The sequence below is a fragment of the Acanthochromis polyacanthus genome, chromosome 17, assembly GCF_021347895.1.
Source record: "Acanthochromis polyacanthus isolate Apoly-LR-REF ecotype Palm Island chromosome 17, KAUST_Apoly_ChrSc, whole genome shotgun sequence".
NCBI classification, from domain to species: Eukaryota; Metazoa; Chordata; class Actinopteri; family Pomacentridae; genus Acanthochromis; species Acanthochromis polyacanthus.
The window spans coordinates 27,457,032-27,477,856 of NC_067129.1; the positions used below are offsets into that span (position 1 = coordinate 27,457,032).

Sequence of the window (20,825 nt, forward strand, 5' to 3'; positions counted from 1 at the left end):
ATATTTTTTTCCATTTCATTACAAAACTGAAGGCATTTTTAGCCTTTATGAGTCAGTGCTCCTATCACCTGTACCACAGTCAACCACTAGGAGTGATAGAGATATTTTGCCTCATCTCAAGTCAACTTTATTCACAGAGCACTTGAAAAAGAAACACCGCAGAAGTGACAGGAAAAGGCCTCTTAACACGGGTAAAATGGCACTCTCTAAGGCCACGAAACGAAAAGTTGATGTGGAAAACAGATCCTTTAATAATGACAGGACTGACTGCTTTAATAGTGTGGACCACATGATATTTTCTTTTAGATCCTCACAATTTTGGAATCCAGTCGCGGGCCGGATTGGACGGTTCGGCGGGCCGGATTCGGCCCGCGGGCCGCCAGTTGATGATCACTGTTCTAAAGGCTGAGAAATAACCACTTAAAGATGCAAAAAAACATGGCAAGGCTTTTTATAGCCCAAATTCTGAACATTTCAGACCCCCACAACTCAGAAACTATTTGAGCTACAGGCCTACAACTTTGCATAGAAAGTACTTTTGTAACTATCTAATGGCATGCAAATTTAGGACTAATTTGAAAATGGTGTGGCAACCACCATCTGGTGAAACCACACGGAATGACCCTATAGTAGAACGTCATATATTTCCTCAGAACACTGGAGGGAAAACGTTCCATCTTTGTTAATATCTCTCATTACAGGAACATTTTAAAAGAACATTCTGTCATCTGAGGTCTTAATAACATCTGGAAAACATCTTTAGAACATTGCTTCGAGAACGTTCTTCTTTTATTATCATGAAACACATCTGACATCCGCCAAACATCCTCAGAATGTTCCGTCTAAAAATGTTTGGTCAGAAGTGTTGGACTGTTTTCTACTAACGTTCTTAAAACTGTATGCTGCATTAAGAACGTTCTTCCTGTGTTGTCACAGAACATTAATGGAACGTTTTATAGAAGAACGTCATATAATGTGTTTCCCCAAAACGTCCTCAGAACAGTCCTCCTCTGTTAACACATCACGTTACAGCATTGTAGCATCTGGAAAACGTTTTTAGAACGTTGCTTTGAGAATTTTCTTCCTTCATTATCATGGAACGTAATCTGACAGAATCCTCCAAACGTTCTCTGAATGTTAAAATGTTCTGTCTTAGTTCACTTGTAACCTTAGAGGAAAATATTTGTAAATGTTTTTAAAACGTTCTGAGAAAGTTTAGCAGGAGGTTTGTTTATAGCTCATAGAATGTTCTTCATAAAGGTTCTCCAAACATTCTCTGAATGTTAAAATGTTCCATCTTAGTTCCCTTTTAACCTCAGAGGAACATTTTTGTGAATGTTTTTAATATGATCTGAGAAAGTTCTGCAGGGTTCTAGTAATATTCTCAGCAGGAGGTTTGTTTATCGTTCATAGAATGTTCTTTATAAAGGCCAAAATGTTTGTTTTTTGAACGTTGCTTTGAGAATGTTCTTCCTTCGTTGTCATGGAACATAAAGTGAAAGAATCCTCCAAACATCCTCAGAACGTAAAAACGTCCCGTCTTATTCACTTTTGGCCTCAGAGGAACATCCCTTGAAAAGATAAATATTCCTAAAACGTTCTTTGAACATTGGAGTAGAACTCTGAAACATGACCAGAACCTGTAGCTAACGTTAGCTGATGTTGTGGGTATGTTTTGGTGTTTTCCTGAGTTTGTTCTCAGCAGACTTTAGAACAGACGTTAAGGTTTGTGTGTGGAACGTTCTCGGTGACGGAGCGGTTCTCACCCCGTACACCAGTTCTCCCACCATGCCGTTCCATATCTTGGTCTCGGAGTCGATGGCGCCGTACTTCCCGTCGCCCACCAGCTGCAGTCGGTAGCTGAAGCCCACATGTTTGGCGATTTCCGAGGCGAGTTCTGCACAGTACCCTTCGTATTTATCGTTCCCCTCCAGCTTCTCGTGGTTCGGCTTCAGCATCATGTACGGCGCCTCCTGCAGGACAGACGGAGAACATTTTCAACACCGTTAGCTATGATGTATGATGTAGAACACAGGAGTGATGGTTTCTGAAAATGTTAGTCTGTAGCCCTGTGGAGATATTCCATTAAAACCAGTCATTTAGAACACTAACGGTGTCTACACTGGATTTATCAGTCATTAATGTTGTCTTTAATTAAATAAAAACTGCTTCTCTTTCAACAGTGAGGACATTTCTAGGTGACCCCAGACTGTTATACGGTGGAGTAAACATCATTTCTGTATTTATTGTAATTCTTCCTCTTTTGTTCTTCATCTGCTTCCAGCGGTTCTAACATGGAAATGAACCTGTGAGGGTCAATGAGGTTCCTCTAGTTTCATCTAAGAGAACTTTATAGTGACTCAGGCTTTAGTAACTGTTGTTTTCATGGATTTCATGTTAATTAGATGAAGAACTCAGCAGAACGTCCTGCAGTGGAAATATTCCTGAATGCATTAACTTTAATCTTCAATAGAACAATGGAGGGTTTTCAGTCGGTTCTTCTGATGTGAAAGTTTAGTTTCAGCCTTAATGGAGTACTGCTGTCTCTGAGGGCTTCTCTAGTTTGGTTCTGTTCTGGTGTTCTGCTGTTCTGCTGTTCTTCGGTTCTGTTTCATTATTCTGCTGTTCTTCGGCTCTGTTCTATTGTTCTGCTGTTTGGTCTTGTTCTGGTTCTCTCTATAACTCAGCGTTCAGGTGAACAGAACATACCAGGATGGTGGTGACCACGTAGGTTCTGTTCTGCAGACCGTGGAACTCCTCCAGAACCGGCTTGTAGACGGCCGTGTTGACGTAGCCTCGCTTCTCGTTCCAGTAACCCATCTGAGCAGAACCACAGGTAGAGCATTAGAAGACATCCATCAGCCATCCATCCACCCATCCATCCATCCACCCATTCATCTATCCATCCATCCATCCATCCATCCATCCATCCATCCATCCACCCATCCATCCATCCACCCACCCATCCATCCATCCATCCATTCATCTATCCATCCATCCATCCATCCATCCATCCATCCATCCACCCATTCATCTATCCATCCATCCATCCATCCATCCATCCATCCATCCATCCATCCATCCATCCATCCACCCATCCATCCATCCATCCATCCATCCACCCATCCATCCATCCATCCATCCATCCACCCATCCACCCATCCATCCATCCATCCACCCATCCATCCATCCACCCATCCACCCATCCACCCATCCATCCATCCATCTATCCATGGTAAATGGTAAATGGTCTGTATTTATATAGCACTTTACTATACCTGCAAGGTACCCAAAGCGCTTTACATGATACGTCACATTCACCCATTCACACCCACATTCACACACTGATGGTGGAAGCTGCCATGCAAGGCGCTAACCACAACCCATCAGGAGCAATTAGGGGTTCGGTGTCTTGCTCAGGGACACCTCGACATGAACACGATGGGCCGAAGATCGAACCGACAACCCTCCGGTTGCAAGACGCCACTCTACCCACTGATCCATGCCGCCCCTATCCATCTATCCATCCAACCATCCATCCAACATCTATCATCCATCTATCCATCCATCCAACATCTATCAGCCATCTATCCATCCATCTATCCATCCATCCATCACCGATCCATCTATCCATCCATCCATCCATCCAACATCTATCATCCAACTATCTATCCATCATCCATCCATCACCCATCATCTGTCCATCCATCATCCATCCATCCAACATCTATCATCCATCTATCCATCATCCATCCATCCAACATCTATCATCCATCTATCCATCATCCATCCAACATCTATCATCCAACTATCCATCATCCATCCAACCATCCATCCATCATCTGTCCATTCATCTATCCATCATCCATCCATTCATCATCCATCCAACATCTATCATCTATCTATCCATCCAACATCTATCATCCATCACCCATCCATCCAACCATCCATCCATCACCCATTATCTGTCCATCCATCATCCATCCATCCATCATCACCCATCCATCCATCTATCATCCATCTATCCATCCATCATCATCCATCCAACATCTATCATCCATCCATCCATCACCCATCCATCCAACCATCCATTCATCACCCATCATCTGTCATCTATCATCCATCCATCATCTGTCCACCCATCATCATCCATCCAACATCTATCATCCATCCATCCATCACCCATCCATCCAACCATCCATTCATCACCCATCATCTGTCATCCATCATCCATCCATCATCTGTCCACCCATCATCCATCCATCCAACATCTATCATCCATTTATCTATCCATCATCATCCATCCATCTAACATCTATCATCCATCCATCATCACCCATCCATCCATCTATCATGTGGCTACAGGAAGCAGGAAGGGGCAGGTGTTGAGCTCAGAGCTGCCGGCAGTCGGCGATGACAAGCTTGGCGCTGGTTTTGCCGCTCTGGCTGTCTATCCATCATCATCCATCCATCTAACATCTATCATCCATCCATCATCACCCATCCATCCATCTATCATTCATCCATCCAACCATCCATCCATCACCCATCCATCTATCATCCATCCATCCAACCATCCATCAATCACCCATCCATCCATCCATCCATCCATCATCTGTCCATCCATCATCCATCCATCCATCCATCCATCAACCATCCAACATCTATCATCCATCCATCCATCCATCAACCATCCATCCAACCATCCATCCAACATCCGTCCATCTATCATCCATCCATCCATCCATCCATCAACCATCCAACATCTATCATCCATCCATCCATCCATCGATCAACCATCCATCCAACCATCCATTCATCCATCCATCCATCCATCCATCCAACATCCGTCCATCTATCATCCATCCATCCATCCCCATCAGGGTCATGGGGAGGGGGTCTACCCAGCTCACTGAGGGTGAAGGTTCACCTGGACAGTCTGTCACATACAGATAAACAATCACACCAATCAACCTCAGCATGTTTTTGGACTGTGGGAGGAACGTAGAGAAACCGGAGAACACCCAGCAGGGAGAACATGGAGAAACCGGAGAACACCCAGCAGGGAGAACATGGAGATTCCATGCAGAACCGAGGATCTTCTAGCTGTGAGGTGACGGTACTAACCACTGACCACTGTGCAGCCCACACACATTCATTATTAATCCTGAAGTCTAACTGTTTCTAGTCCTTCATGTCTCTGGAACTTCAGTAACCTATCTGAAGCTGGTTCTGGTCGTGTTGGATCTACACATCTACAGTGCTGAGTCTTCCTGTTCTTGTTTTTCTTTCAGTCATTATGTGTCTATTTCTGGTCGTCTTTCTTCTCTTTGCTTCTTTCTTGGATCTGTTTTTGTCGGTTCTGTCTGCTTCATCTATTCTCCAACTCTTCTGTTTTTTTGCTTCTGATCAGGTTCTGGTCTTTATGGGTTCTTAGGTGTTTGTTCTCTATAGGAACTCTCTTGTTGGTTCTTTGTCTCCATGTTTGGGTTGTTTTGAGTCTTTTTCATGCTCAGAAATGTTCCTGTTAAAATGAGGTTCTGGTTCTTCAGAACTTTTCCTCTGCTGGAAAAGGACCACGTAGGTTCTGTTCTGTTCTGCAAGATTTAACAAACTAGAAACTCAGAAAACTGAGACCTCAAACAAACGCTGCAGGTTTCAGAGAACCGGGAGCTAAATGGTTCCTGAGAGGACCCTTAAACAGAACCAGACCTCTAACAAAACCAGACCTCTAACAGAACCGGATCTCTCACAGAACCAGATCCATAACAGAACCATATCTCTAACAGAACCAGATCCATAACAGAACCAGACCTCTGACAAAACCGGATCTCTGACAGAACCGGACCTCTAACAGAACCAGACCTCTGACAGAACAAGATCTCTAACAGAACCAGATCTCTGACAGAACCAGATCTCTAACAAAACCAGACCTTCCTGGGTCCAACTGGGCTCAGTTCCATCACTGTCAGGGTGTAGTTGGTCCGATGTCCTCTCTCATCGAACTGGACTCGACCCGTCAGACTGTCCAGACGGACCTGAGGATGAAAATCAGAGGTCAGAAAGATTAAGTAAAAACCTCCAGTCTTACAACTTCCTGTTTGACTGGATTCTACTTCCTGGACGTCTTTGAGTTCATTAAGTCTGTCTGTAGTTGTGTGTCTGTAGTTTTGTGTCTATGTGTATGTAGTTGTGTGTCTGTAGTTGTGTGTCTGCGTATGTCTGTAGTTGTGTCTGTAGTTGTGTGTCTGTAGTTGCGTCTGTAGCTGTGTGTCTGCAGTTTTATGTCTAGTTGTGTGTCTGTGTGTGTCTGTAGTTTTGTGTCTGTAGATGTGTCTGTAGCTGTGTGTCTGTAGTTGTGTGTCTGTGTGTGTCTGTAGTTGTGTGTCTGTAATTTTGTGTCTATGTGTATGTAGTTGTGTGTCTGTAGTTGTGTGTCTGTGTATGTCTGTAGTTGTGTGTCTGTAGTTGTGTCTGTAGCTGTGTGTCTGCAGTTTTATGTCTAGTTGTGTGTCTGCGTGTGTCTGTAGTTTTGTGTCTGTAGTTATGTCTGTAGTTGTGTGTCTGTGTGTCTGTAGTTGTGTGTCTGTGTGTGTCTGTAGTTGTGTGTCTGTAGTTGTGTGTCTGTAGTTGTGTGTCTGTAGATGTGTGTCTGTTGCTGTGTGTCTGCAGTTGTGTCTGTAGTTGTGTGTCTGTGTGTCTGTAGTTGTGTCTGTGTGTCTGTAGTTGTGTCTGTGTGTCTGTAGTTGTGTGTCTGCAGTTGTGTGTCTGTGTGTGTCTGTAGTTGTGTGTCTGTGTGTCTATAGTTGTGTCTGTGTGTCTGCAGTTGTGTGTCTGTGTGTCTGTAGTTGTGTGTCTGTAGTTTTGTGTGTGTGTCTGTAGTTGTGTGTCTGTGTGTGTCTGTAGTTTTGTGTCTGTAGTTGTGTGTCTGTAGTTTTGTGTCTGTGTGTGCCTGTAGTTGTGTGTCTGTAGATGTGTGTCTGTAGTTTTGTGTCTGTGTGTGCCTGTAGTTGTGTGTCTGTAGATGTGTGTCTGTAGCTGTGTGTCTCTAGTTGTGTGTCTGTGTGTGTCTGTAGTTGTGTGTCTGTGTGTGTCTGTAGTTGTGTCTGTGTGTGTCTGTAGTTGTGTGTCTGTAGATGTGTCTGTAGCTGTGTGTCTGTAGTTGTGTGTCTGTAGTTTTGTGTCTGTGTGTGCCTGTAGTTGTGTGTCTGTAGATGTGTGTCTGTAGTTTTGTGTCTGTGTGTGCCTGTAGTTGTGTGTCTGTAGATGTGTGTCTGTAGCTGTGTGTCTCTAGTTGTGTGTCTGTGTGTGTCTGTAGTTGTGTGTCTGTGTGTGTCTGTAGTTGTGTCTGTGTGTGTCTGTAGTTGTGTGTCTGTAGATGTGTCTGTAGCTGTGTGTCTGTAGTTGTGTGTCTGTGTGTGTCTGTAGTTGTGTGTCTGTAGTTGTGTACCTGCTGCAGGGCTCTCTGGATGTCGATGCCCTGCCCCCACGGAGCCGGCGGATTGGCCAGACACTCTCCAGCGTTGCCTCGGCGAGAGATGTCGATTCGCTGCTGCCGCAGGTTGTTGAAGGCCGTTGCCATGACGACGACCCCGTCATAGGTCAGAGCTCCGGTGTACTGGACACAGACAGGAAGTGGGGTTTCACAATAAAGGAGCAATAAACTGTGACCAAACTACTGCTGATCCTGAACCAGTCCCCAGAGACAGGAAGTGACTAGCAGGAAGTAGGGTTTTTCACCGTAAAGATGGAATAAACTCATGTTTTTCAGAACAAAGGTGGAATAAATTGAGGGGTTTTCACAATAAAGGTGGATTAAACTGTGTTTTTTTTAAATAAAGGTGGAATAAAGTGAGAGTTTTTCAGAATATAAGTGAAACTGTGGGTTTTCAGAATAAAAGTGGAATAAACTGTGTTTTTTTTCAGAATAAAGGTGGAATAAACTGAACTACTAGACTTAATTTGAGTTTTTCAGAATAAAGGTGGAATAAACTGAAATACTCGAATTAATTTGAGAGTTTTTCAGAATAAAGGTGGAATAATTTGAGAGTTTCTCAGAATAAACAGGGTTTTCTCATCATTGATCTATAATTAGATTATCGATCAGTAGATCAATAATCTGGTCATGAAGGAGATGAAATGTGAAAAAATAAATTAAGACGTCATGAAATGTTCGTCTGTGAGCTCATTTAAAAAATTATCATACAGATGTGTGACAGGGGTTGTGTAGCTGTAGTTGTGTACCTTTAATCTCCTCCTGACCAGCTTCAGGTCTCTGCTATCAGAGGTTGTGTAGTAGTTGTGTAGCTGTAGTTGTGTACCTTTAATCTCCTCCTGACCAGCTTCAGGTCTCTGCTATCAGAGGTTGTGTAGTAGTTGTGTAGCTGTAGTTGTGTACCTTTAATCTCCTCCTGACCAGCTTCAGGTCTCTGCTATCAGAGGTTGTGTAGTAGTTGTGTAGCTGTAGTTGTGTACCTTTAATCTCCTCCTGACCAGCTTCAGGTCTCTGCTATCAGAGGTTGTGTAGTAGTTGTGTAGCTGTAGTTGTGTACCTTTAATCTCCTCCTGACCAGCTTCAGGTCTCTGCTATCGAACTCCATCCACTCCTGGTTGATTTTCTGAACTAACGGGTCGGTTCTGTTCATCAGCTGGAAGCCCGTCACATTAGGACCCAGTTTCTGGAACTCAGTGACGTTCAGGTCCAGGAAACCCTGAGACACACACACATAAACACAAACAAATGCACACAGACACACATAAACACAAACAAATACAGACATAAACACAAACAAATACACATTTATTTTAAATTTCTGCATTTTTTTTTATTTCTACATCTGTGTGTTTCTGGGTGATGGTTCTCTAGATGATGGTTCTAGGTGAGGTTCTCTAGGTGATGGTTCTCTAGGTGATGGTTCTCTGGGTGATGGTTCTCTGGGTGATGGTTCTCTGGGTGATGGTTCTTGGTGATGGTTCTGGGTGAGGTTCTCTGGGTGATGGTTCTCTAGGTGATAGTTCTTTAGATGATGGTTCTCTAGATGATGGTTCTAGGTGAGGTTCTCTGGGTGATGGTTCCCTAGATGATGGTTCTGGGTGAGGTTCTCTGGGTGATGGTTCCCTAGATGATGGTTCTAGCTGATGGTTCTCTGGGTGATGGTTCGAGGTGATGATTCTCTAGATGATGGTTCTAGGTAAGGTTCTCTAGGTGATGGTTCTGGGTGAGGTTCTCTGGGTGATGGTTCTCTAGGTGATAGTTCTTTAGATGATGGTTCTCTAGATGATGGTTCTAGGTGAGGTTCTCTGGGTGATGGTTCCCTAGATGATGGTTCTGGGTGAGGTTCTCTGGGTGATGGTTCCCTAGATGATGGTTCTAGCTGATGGTTCTCTGGGTGATGGTTCCAGGTGATGATTCTCTAGATGATGGTTCTAGGTAAGGTTCTCCAGGTGATGGTTCTAGGTGATGGTTCTCTGGGTGATGGTTCTCTGGGCGATGGTTCAAGGTGATGGTTCTCAAGGTGATGGATCTCTAGATGATGGTTCTCTAGGTGATGGTTCTGCAGATGATGGCTTTCCAGGTGATGGTTCTAGGTGATTGTTCTCTAGGTGATGGTTCTAGCTGATGGTTCTCTGGGTGATGGTTCTCTAGATGATGGTTCTAGATGATGGTTCTCTGGGTGATGGTTCTCTAGATGATGGTTCTAGGTGATGGTTCTCAAGGTGATGGTTCTAGGTGATTGTTCTCTAGGTGATGGTTCTAGCTGATGGTTCTCTCGGTGATGGTTCTAGCTGATGGTTGTCCAGTCTGTCTCCTGATGGATGAACTCACCAGGTTGTTGAGGATGTAGTGGTAGTTCTTCAGGTTCCTCTTCTGAGCAGCGATCTGAGGAACAAAGCAGAAATCAGCTATAGTGGTTCTCCGATAACTCCATCGAAATCCATCCACTGATGAGGAGGAAAGAAGAAGCAGCTGGTCCAGCTTCAGGAAGCTCCAGACCTAAAGAAGCTCATTTAGCTGAGAAGGTCTTGTTTTTGTCATTTTTGTCAGTTTGTGCCTCATTTTTGTCGTTTTTGTCTTTTTGTGTCTCATTTCTGTCGTTTTTGTGAGTTTGTGTCTCGTTTTATTTCCTTTTGCATTTTGTTTTTGTCGTATTTTTGTCCCGTTTTTATCGTTTTGTCTCATTTTGTCATTTGTTTCTAGTTTTTGTCATTTTGTTTCTGATTTTTGTCATTTCATGTCTCATTTTTGTCATTTTGTGTCTTGTTTTTGTCATTTCATGTCTCATTTTTGTCATTTTGTCTTGTTTTTGTCATTTTATGTCTCTTTTTTGTCATTTTGTGTCTAGTTTTTGTAATTTTGTGTCTCGTTTTTGTCATTTTTTCTTGTTTTTGTCATTTTGTTTCTTGTTTTTGTAATTTTGTTTCTCGTTTTTGTCATTTTGTGTCTGATTTTTGTCATTTTTTTCTTGTTTTTTCATTTTGTGTCTCGTTTTTGTCATTTTGTTTCTCTTTTTTTCATTTTGTGTCTTGTTTTTGTCATTTTGCGTCTCGTTTTTGTCATTGTTTCTCGTTTTTGTCATTTTGTGTCTCGTTTTTGTCATTTTGCGTCTTGTTTTTGTCGTTTGCATTCTGGCTGGTACAGTGTGTCTTTGGGTTCTAGATATTTGATGTTCTGTATGTTTCCCGGGTTTAACGGAGCCCCTGGTGGACTCATTCAGCTTGGAGCAGCAGGACTTTACAGTGACCCCAGGAACTAACTGTGCTCTCTGCTGTAGCTTCAGACCAACAGATCGGCTGTTACCAGGTTGATGATGGAGTTGAGGCGCTCCAGCTCACAGTCGATGATGATCTGGAACTCCTTCTTGTAGTCCAGGTCGGCCAGCAGCTTGATGAAGGAGACCTCCGTCAGAGTGTCCAGGTTCACCGACGTCACCTGCCAGCTCCGCTCAGCCGCCGTGTCCAGGATCCTCTGAAGAACCGCCAGCCCTGAGGAGCAGGATTTATATTTAAAAAGACAACTAGACACAAAACAACAAAAGTGAGACACAAAACGACAAAAGCAAGACACACAATGACAAAACCTAGACACAAAACGACAAAAACTAGACACAAAACGACAAAAACGAGACACAAAACGACAAAATCGAGACACAAAACGACAAAAACAAGACATGAAATGACAAAAACTAGACACAAAACGACAAAAACTAGACACAAAACGACAAAAACGAGACACAAAACGACAAAAGCAAGACACACAATGACAAAACCTAGACACAAAACGACAAAAACTAGACACAAAACGACAAAAACGAGACACAAAACAACAAAAACGAGACACAAAACGACAAAATCGAGACACAAAACGACAAAAACGAGACACAAAACGACAAAAACGAGACACAAAACGACAAAAACGAGACACAAAACGACAAAATCGAGACACAAAACGACAAAAACAAGACATGAAATGACAAAAACTAGACACAAAACGACAAAAACTAGACACAAAACGACAAAAACGAGACACAAAACGACAAAAGCAAGACACACAATGACAAAACCTAGACACAAAACGACAAAAACTAGACACAAAACGACAAAAACGAGACACAAAACAACAAAAACGAGACACAAAACGACAAAATCGAGACACAAAACGACAAAAACGAGACACAAAACGACAAAAACGAGACACAAAACGACAAAATCGAGACACGAAACGACAAAAACGAGACACGAAATGACAAAAACTAGACACAAAACTACAAAAACTACACACAAAATCACAAAAACTACACAAAACAAAAAGACACAAAATGACAAAAAAGAGACACAAAACAGCAAAAACACCACAAAATGACCAAAGCTAGACACAAAACTACAAAAACTACACAAAATGACAAAATGACCAAAACTAGACCCGAAATTACAAAAACAAGCCACAAAATGACAAAAACTACACAAACAAATGACAAAAATGAGACACAAAATGACAAAAACAAGACACAAAATGACAAAAACCACACAGAAATTGACAATAACTAGACACAAAATGACAAAAACTACACAAAAAATGACAAAAATGGGACACAAAATGACAAAATCAAGACACAAAATGACAAACTGGAAACCCAGAATTTCCTAAATTTCATAACAGCACAGAATTTGTTAGCCGTGAGTTTTAGAGTCGACTGCAGACGTGACCTTCACGGAGCAGTAAAAGACCAACAAGGACTCATAGATAAATCAGTGTCTTCAAAACTCATGTTCCCTTGGTGTTTACAGAACACAAGTTCCACAACGGACAGCGGAGGAATGCAAGGACTTTAGGAACAGGTAGAACTTTGGTGTGTTTAGTTCCAGCATGTGCGATGCTACCTACAGAGACTTCACCCAGCTCTTCTCGGTCTTCTCTTCTGGAAGTAGTTCTGAAGGAACATGAGAGGTCTATTTCACGAAGCAGGTTCACTGAAAACTCTGAGTTTCTTAACCCTGAAATGAGGGAAACTCAGAGTTTTCCGTTTCAAGAAGCGAGGTAACTTAACCCTGAGACAGAGGGGTAACTCCAGCCTGTTTCACAAAGAGGGGTAACTTAAACTCTGGGTCAGTTACCGCAGTAACAGACTCTATGACTCTAACCTGGTCACCAGCAGGTTTATCTGAGAAAACCTCCAGTTTCTCTCTGTCTCCGCCCTCTTTCAGCCACACGCTGTTTCATTTCCTCATTCATTCAGTCAGTAAGCGAGCGAGTTTTGGCGTAGAACAGCTTTTATTAACGATCCAGTGGATAAAGGAGCAGCATTACTGCACAGATCATTAAATATTCGTCGGTAGATTGTTATCAGACCGAGCATAAATGTTCTCGCATTTCCGGACAATTATCGGTTTGAGCGGCACCGTTTCGTAATCGTTTCAAGTCCATAATCTACATAAACAACCTAATCCGTCCTTACATTTACATTACCAACCAGTCATGCTCTCACATCCAGCAGATATTGTGTGTTGCGCTGCGGTTCTTTGCAAATGGAAGTTTTTATATGATGTCAGAGATGCAGAGTAAGACAACTGTATGGAGGACAGTCAGAAAAGTTTTCCTGATCCTGAAACAACTTTTACCATCATTGTGGTTTTCCTGGACATAAACCTGTCAGAACATCAGGAGGATCCACAGGATTGCAGGTGAATGATGTAGAGATCTGTTAAATTCATTTTAAATCATATTCTGTTCATGACATTGTGCTGCAGCCTCAGACTGGGATCAGTCATTTTAATTTCTTTTAGGATTTCCCAGTGTGATTGGCTGCATAGATGCACACACATCCCCATCACAGCTCCCTCACATCATGAACAGGAAGTCCATTCACAGCATAAATGTGCAGGTAGGCTACAGGTAGACTGACTACTGTTTCTAAATGTTAAAGACTGCATCATAGTTCAACATCTGTCATTCTCTGCACTGTCCAGATCATATGTGATGCTGCATACATCATTTCTAATGTGGAGGCCACGTGGTCTGGGTCTGTTCATGACTCCAGGATTTATGGAGAGTCTAACCTGAGCAACAGACTGCAGCGTGGTCAGCAGCATAAAGATTTTCACAATAGAATTCTCTTGTCTCCCTCCTTTAATATGCTCTGATGTATCCACTATACATTACAGGAGAGTTTGATGGCCTTCTGCTGGGTGACAGGGGTTACCATGACAACCCAGGCTGATGACCTCATACCCTGACCCTGAACCAGGCCCCCAACAGAACTTCAACCGGACTCACTGCAGGACCAGAGCCCGGGTGGAGATGACCATAGGCCTGCTGAAAGCCCGTTTCCAGAGCCTACGTCTCCTCAGGGTGACCCCTGAGAGGGCCTGTGATATTACTGTGGCATGTGTTGTTCTTCATAATATTACCACTATTAGAGGAGAGCAACAGCCTGCCCTACAAACTGAAGACCCAGATGATGAGCCCATCCACCTGCAGCTATCCAGGACAGCAGAGCAGTCAGAGACACCGTATGCAATAATCACTTTAGAGTTTAAGTCTCCATCATCACCACCACAGCAAATAAAGACATGATACACATTTCATTTGCTCTTCTTTATTTCCTACAAATAAAAGAGATAGTTCAGTTCATGTTCCAGTAGTTAACATAATTCACCTGTGACCATCACCACCTCTAACTTGTGCTCCAGTATTTCAATTTACAGATCTGCCCTCCTAATCTGTTTTTGGATTCTTCTCAGCAAATGCAGTTTGTAAATCTGTTTTACTGATAACTGGGAATACATAGAGGACATTCAATTATACAGTTGCACATGGATTCCACAGAATGAAGCTCTGGTGTTTCCTGAACATCCATCTCACTGTGTCAGTCTGTGCAGTGGAAGCTGAGGAACCATCCTGCTGCTGTCCAGCCATGCTCTGTTAAAAAGGATGAGAATGTGCAACACTTCAGTGTAGGCTAAATGTCACACTCTATATTCCACCCAAAATGTGAATGAGAAGAGAACTATCAGTAACATACCTCTGTATGCCTTTCTGGATCCCCCTCTGTAAAGGCAGCAGACACAGTTTCATCCTCTTTATCCTCGATCAGTGACATGTTTCAGTAAACTTAAACTACCATTTGGAGAAATCTGTGGAGTGTTGACTACTTACAGTTACAAGGTGTGTGGTGTGAAGGAGCCAAAAGACAAAAAAAAAAGACACAAAAGAGAACTAAATAATCATATATATATATGCATCTTTTATACCACCGTTTTACAGACATCTGCTTTCTTTCTGTTGGCTGAGCAGAAGTCTATGTTAGTTTAAATAGGCTTAATTATTTAACAGGACATGATATGGATGCAGACATTTAGGCTATGTGTGGATAAAAACTGCACAGTCAAACAGCCACTTAATATTTAGGCTACTTTACAATGTAAAACATGATCAACATGAAGTACCTCCATGAGATAATGCTGAGGTCTGACCTGTTTGAACAGTGTTTTTATATTTCATCTTAAGCTGCTGCCCTGTCAGGATTTCCCCTAAATGAAATAACTTAATATTCTACCATTCAGACAGTTATTCCCTGTAATATTATTACGATTACAAAGGACTACATTTAAACTTACGCATTGATCCGGGCTGTTCTCCACGCCGTCTCTCTCTCTTTTACAGCTGCAGCGGTGTTGCACTTCTTTCTAAAAACGTGTTCAAACCAACTCAAATCAGCCGTTGTGAAACCGAAAACTCAGAGTTTTCTATCTCAGAGTGGATCAACTCAGAGTTGAGGATGAAACTCAGAGTTTGTTAAACCTGCTTCGTGAAACAGGCCCCAGGTCTTTCAAAGCCTCATCTCCAAGTCTTGATCAGATTTTGGTCACAAACTTCCATCAGAGAAGCCTCACTCTGATTCAGGTTGGTGTGTTAGCCATTAGCTGTTAGCCATTAGCAGTTCCTGATACAGGAAGTCCAATCTGGGAGGCATTTCTTGTTGGCATCAACAAGCTTGAACTGACTGATATTGGGTTGTGTGAATCTTGTGAGGTTGATGCAAGTCTCCACTCTCTCACTAATCTAATCAACTTCGAGGTAAACCCCTGGATCGTAAAATGGTTCCATGCTCTTTTAACTGACAGAACACAACAAGTAAATGGTTATCAGTTGTCAAACATTGTACTACAAGGGTCCCAGAAGGAGCTGTGATTTCCCCCTTTCTATTCGCGTTGTATACAAACAAATGCAGAAGCAGCCAACCAAATAACTTCATTATCAAATTTTCAGATCATACGATCATCTTGAGTCTTCTGTATGCTGGTGACTGTCCCTCTGTGTATTTTAATGAGATAACTTGTTTAAGGACTGGTGTGTGAGAAATAATCTCATTTTTAATGCAACAAAAACCAAAGAGATGGTTTTTGACCCGAGAGGGGTACGGAAACATGACTCGGTACTGAGAGACAACGGTGTTATTCACCACGTTGCTTCCTACAAATATCTAGGTAATGTCATGGACAATTTCTTAAAATGGTCAGATCATGTTGACTTCCTCTGCAGCAGATTATCTCAAAGACTGCATTTTCTCTGCAGGCTCAGACTGTTTGGTGTCAGGCGTGAAATCATGCTGATCTTCTATAATGCCATCTTTGAAAGTCTCCTGAGGCATGGACTTGCAGCCTGGTTTGGCACACTATCCACCCAGAGTAAATCAAAAAACCATAAACTGATGAAAGCTGCTATGAAGGTGATAGGTCAAAAAGACCACCCTTCTCTCCAATCCGTCTTTGATAGTGTTGTCCTTAAACAGGTACATAAGATTCTGAAAGATCCGTCTCATATTCTTTTTCTAGAATATGAACTTCTGCCTTCTGGGAGACGATACAGAGCAAGCAAACACAAAACTAACCGCTATAAGCTCTCTTTTCTCCCAACATCCATATCTCTTCTTAACAAACAGTCTAAGTAAATTTCATCTCCTGCAATTGGTATTTATTAAATATTAATCTTTTATGCTTATTTATTGCCACCAGTCTCTTATCTGTTATTATTCCTTTTATAATGCTCATATTATTCGATCATTTTAACGGTTCCTAATAATTTTAACTGTTCTTATTTATGTTCACCAATTATTGTAACTGAGTACCGCACTTAATCCTGTGCAATAACAACTGACCACGTTTGTCGCCGACCTCTGCTCATGAATGTAACTGTTATTATGTCGTCCAGTGTTTTTGTATGTAAACCATGCCTGTAGCCAGTAGCACTGCTGTCTAAGACAAATTTCCTGGAAGGGACAATAAAGTCTATCTATCGATCTTTGCTTCATGTCCACATCATGAACCATCTTCAGAACCTCCTGTTGTCACGAAACAGAGAAGAACCCAAGCAGCAGGCACGGATGGAAGGGTAAAATAATGATGTAATTCAAGAAAACAGACAAAACAAAGACTCACCTTAAACAAAGCAGGAGGGAAGCTAAACTGAATTAAACCAACTAAGGGAGGACCAGATGGTCAAGGTAAAACTATTAAATAAAACAGAACAGAACAAAACAAAGGACGGACCCGAAGGCCGAGATTAAACCAAACATAAAAACTAACTAATGTGAGGGGAAGGTGGCTTACTGGTAGTCCGGGTTATGGAGGGCGGAAAGGGCAGGGCAGACAGTGCCGGCGGGGAATGTGGCGATAGCTGGGAAACTGGCAAGATTATCCAGGGGGGCGACCGGGTCCGAGGAACGGGACGTGGTGAAGGTAATCCAGGGGGTCAAACAGAGTCCAGAGAGTGATGCACAGACAATGGTGAACGGCGAGTAGCAGGGAGAGTTGTGCAGCAGGAAGATCGTTCAATGTTGCAGCGCTGGGCAGTACAAAGAGTCAGGCTTAAATGCCACACTGATTGTCAATCTGCGCCGGCTGTGTGGAGAAACACAGCCGCTCGTCATTCCACTGATTAGTCAGTGCACTGAGACAGGAGGGTTGTGACAGCTGTTGACTAGATTTTAGAACGTCTCTTAGTATCGTCCCCACCTTGGTGAATGAAGAAGGAAACAGTAATTAGTTAGATTACCTGTTACTGAAAAGAATAACGTCATTAGTAACGGTATTTATTTTAATGCCACTATTCCCATCACTGGTGAGTTTCGACTTCAAAATCGTGTTCCGTGGCTCAGTAGAAGCAGAACTCTGATGTAAGTAGAGACCCTCTGAACTGGGATTCCAATTTAGACATGGGAACCGGGGATAAAACCTGAGATAAAACGGCTTTAGAAGAAGTGGACAGTGTTGGAACATGAGAAAGTTGCCGTGGTGTCAGCTCATTTCTTCTGGATCTTTCCATTCTGTCGGTGTGTTTGGGGGTAAAAGTTTCGAGTTTAGATGATCCCTCAGCCCTGAGTCTAAAATTAGAGACCATATGGACGGTCCTGGTGGGCAGCAGGAGAATAAAAAGATCTCTGACATGATGACAGCTTATTTACATCACAGACTTATATCTTCACCATCCTGGATCAGGTATTAAATGAGGATATTATTGATGAATGATTTATGTTCCTTTAAGGCTTAATGCTGCTGGGGGAGAGTGGATTGATTTGTTCTCGTTTAGCAGATGTTTCTCCATGCTGAATGGAACTCCAACATCGTGCTGCTCTGTTCACTGGTTCTGAGCCAAGCTGCGTTTTTCCCATTTATATACATTTTTGGATTCTGAGTCATTCTGAACAAGTTTCAAGTCATTTCAACATTTTATTTGTCACTTCTGACACATTTTCCATCTGTCTGCACAGTTCTCCAGTAGTTTGAACACGTTTCCACTGAACAATATTAACGGTGTCGTTTTCTGATTTCACCATGCTGAATGGATCTACACACAAAACAGCTCTGATTTAATGGATTCATCATAGTACAGGAGGTCCTCAGTTTACGACGTCATCGACCTACAGCGTTTCATCGTTACATCAGAACTGGTTACATGGAACTAGTTGACGAACAGAGCGGATGAATACGTCGTCATGCGGCGCTATCAGACGGCTTTGTTTCCATTCTCTGGTTGTACTCCACCTTGGATTGTCTACATTCACTAACTTTTTGTCCTTCATTATGGCTCCCAGCATACGTCAGACTCTTCTGATGCTGGAAGAAAAGGAAAGCCGTCTCCATGGAAGTGAAATTAGACAGAATAAAATGCTGGGAACAGAAACACCGACCAACATTTATCAAGTTGTATAAACAGGTCAACATATTGCAGTGACCCTCTGTGATGAATGAGTGAGACTTTATCTGGTTCTCTGCTGGTTTATTGAATACAGAAAGCTGCAAAATTACCACAAAAGGACCTAAAACAGTCAGAAAATGAACAAAAACAAAGCACAATAAGCACAGACACACAAAACAACCACAAAAAACAAAACATGACCACAAAAATGCACAAAATGACTCAGTGACACATATAATTATCATATAAAGACACAAAATGATGAGACACACTCAAAATAACAACAAAAAAAATTGCGAAATGACCACAAAACATTTACAATGATCATAAACAGACCGAAAATGGCCACAAAAGAAACTACATGAGCACAGAGGGTTATACTCCAAAAAACCCATAACTTAGCTCCAGAATAACCAGAAAAACTCCATAACTTAGCTCCAGAATAACCAGAAAAACCCCATAACTTAGCTCCAGAATAACTAGAAAAACCCCATAACTTAGCTCCAGAATAACTAGAAAAACCCCATAACTTAGCTCCAGAATAACCAGAAAAACCCATAACTTAGCTCCAGAATAACTAGAAAAACCCATAACTTAGCTCCAGAATAACCAGAAAAACCCCATAACTTAGCTCCAGAATAACCAGAAAAACCCCATAACTTAGCTCCAGAATAACTAGAAAAACCCATAACTTAGCTCCAGAATAACCAGAAAAACCCCATAACTTAGCTCCAGAATAACCAGAAAAACCCCATAACTTAGCTCCAGAATAACTAGAAAAACCCATAACTTAGCTCCAGAATAACTAGAAAAACCCATAACTTAGCTCCAGAATAACTAGAAAAACCCATAACTTAGCTCCAGAATAACTAGAAAAACCCCATAACTTAGCTCCAGAATAACCAGAAAAACCCCATAACTTAGCTCCAGAATAACCAGAAAAACCCCATAACTTAGCTCCAGAATAACCAGAAAAACCCCATAACTTAGCTCCAGAATAACCAGAAAAACCCCATAACTTAGCTCCAGAATAACTAGAAAAACCCATAACTTAGCTCCAGAATAACTAGAAAAACCCATAACTTAGCTCCAGAATAACTAGAAAAACCCCATAACTTAGCTCCAGAATAACTAGAAAAACCCCATAACTTAGCTCCAGAATAACGAGAAAAACCCAATAACTTAGCTCCAGAATAACTAGAAAAACCCCATAACTTAGCTCCAGAATAACTAGAAAAAACCCATAACTTAGCTCCAGAATAACTAGAAAAAACCCATAACTTAGCTCCAGAATAACTAGAAAAACCCCATAACTTAGCTCCAGAATAACTAGAAAAACCCCATAACTTAGCTCCAGAATAACTAGAAAAACCCCATAACTTAGCTCCAGAATAACCAGAAAAACCCCATAACTTAGCTCCAGAATAACCAGAAAAACCCATAACTTAGCTCCAGAATAACTAGAAAAACCCCATAACCTAGCTCCAGAATAACTAGAAAAACCCCATAACCTAGCTCCAGAATAACTAGAAAAACCCCATAACCTAGCTCCAGAATAACTAGAAAAACCCCATAACTTAGCTCCAGAATAACTAGAAAAACCCCATAACTTAGCTCCAGAATAACCAGAAAAACCCCATAACTTAGCTCCAGAATAACTAGAAAAACCCCATAACTTAGCTCCAGAATAACTAGAAAAACCCCATAACTTAGCTCCAGAATAACCAGAAAAACCCCATAACTTAGCTCCAGAATAACTAGAAAAACCCCATAACTTAGCTCCAGAATAACCAGAAAAACCCCATAACTTAGCTCCAGAATAACTAGAAAAACCCCATAACTTAGCTCCAGAATAACCAGAAAAACCCCATAACTTAGCTCCAGAATAACTAGAAAAACCCCATAACCTAGCTCCAGAATAACCAGAAAAACCCCATAACTTAGCTCCAGAATTAATGGAACAACAGACATTGAAACCTCAACAAACTCATCCAGATCCTGTGATCGTAGGTGGACTTTTCAGGAAGACGTTTCTAGAAAGGTCTTCCAGAGAAGTCTGGCGTGTTCCTTCTGAAGTTCCTACAGTTTAAAAATGGAATATTTCAGGTCATGAACCTCCTCATTACTCTTT

At 41.9% G+C, this 20,825-nt stretch overlaps 1 protein-coding gene and 3 long non-coding RNA genes across 13 annotated transcripts in view; 2 read left to right on the forward strand and 2 right to left on the reverse strand.

Annotated features, from left to right (window-relative positions):
• Nucleotides 1-20,825, reverse strand: part of gria1b (glutamate receptor, ionotropic, AMPA 1b) — a 120,209-nt gene that overhangs the window by 38,246 nt on the left and 61,138 nt on the right. For all 9 annotated transcript variants that reach the window (XR_007937297.1, XR_007937294.1, XR_007937295.1 and 6 more), the window contains exons 4-10: nt 10,799-10,983; nt 9,827-9,880; nt 8,553-8,711; nt 7,451-7,618; nt 5,934-6,038; nt 2,710-2,820; nt 1,767-1,973 (exon numbers count right to left, since the gene is read on the reverse strand). Coding sequence is in view for 5 of the 9 variants with exons in the window: in XM_051937964.1 (XP_051793924.1) it covers nt 1,767-1,973; nt 2,710-2,820; nt 5,934-6,038; nt 7,451-7,618; nt 8,553-8,711; nt 9,827-9,880; nt 10,799-10,983 (989 nt within the window). In the remaining 4 variants the exon portion in view is untranslated. The remainder of the gene's footprint in view (nt 1-1,766; nt 1,974-2,709; nt 2,821-5,933; nt 6,039-7,450; nt 7,619-8,552; nt 8,712-9,826; nt 9,881-10,798; nt 10,984-20,825) is intronic.
• On the forward strand, nt 8,718-9,766 carry LOC127530706 (uncharacterized). Its single transcript, XR_007937389.1, has 3 exons — nt 8,718-9,457; nt 9,501-9,588; nt 9,718-9,766. It is a non-coding gene; the product is annotated as an uncharacterized LOC127530706 (long non-coding RNA).
• Nucleotides 12,438-14,082, forward strand: LOC127530685 (uncharacterized). Of its 2 annotated transcripts, XR_007937358.1 has the most exons (3): nt 12,446-13,179; nt 13,282-13,379; nt 13,465-14,082. It is a non-coding gene; the product is annotated as an uncharacterized LOC127530685 (long non-coding RNA). The 2 variants fall into 2 exon arrangements; XR_007937357.1 differs by having other exon boundaries at nt 12,438-13,179; nt 13,282-14,082.
• LOC127530699 (uncharacterized) lies at nt 14,078-18,863 on the reverse strand. Its single transcript, XR_007937382.1, has 2 exons — nt 15,115-18,863; nt 14,078-14,416 (listed from the first exon to the last, which is right to left on the reverse strand). It is a non-coding gene; the product is annotated as an uncharacterized LOC127530699 (long non-coding RNA).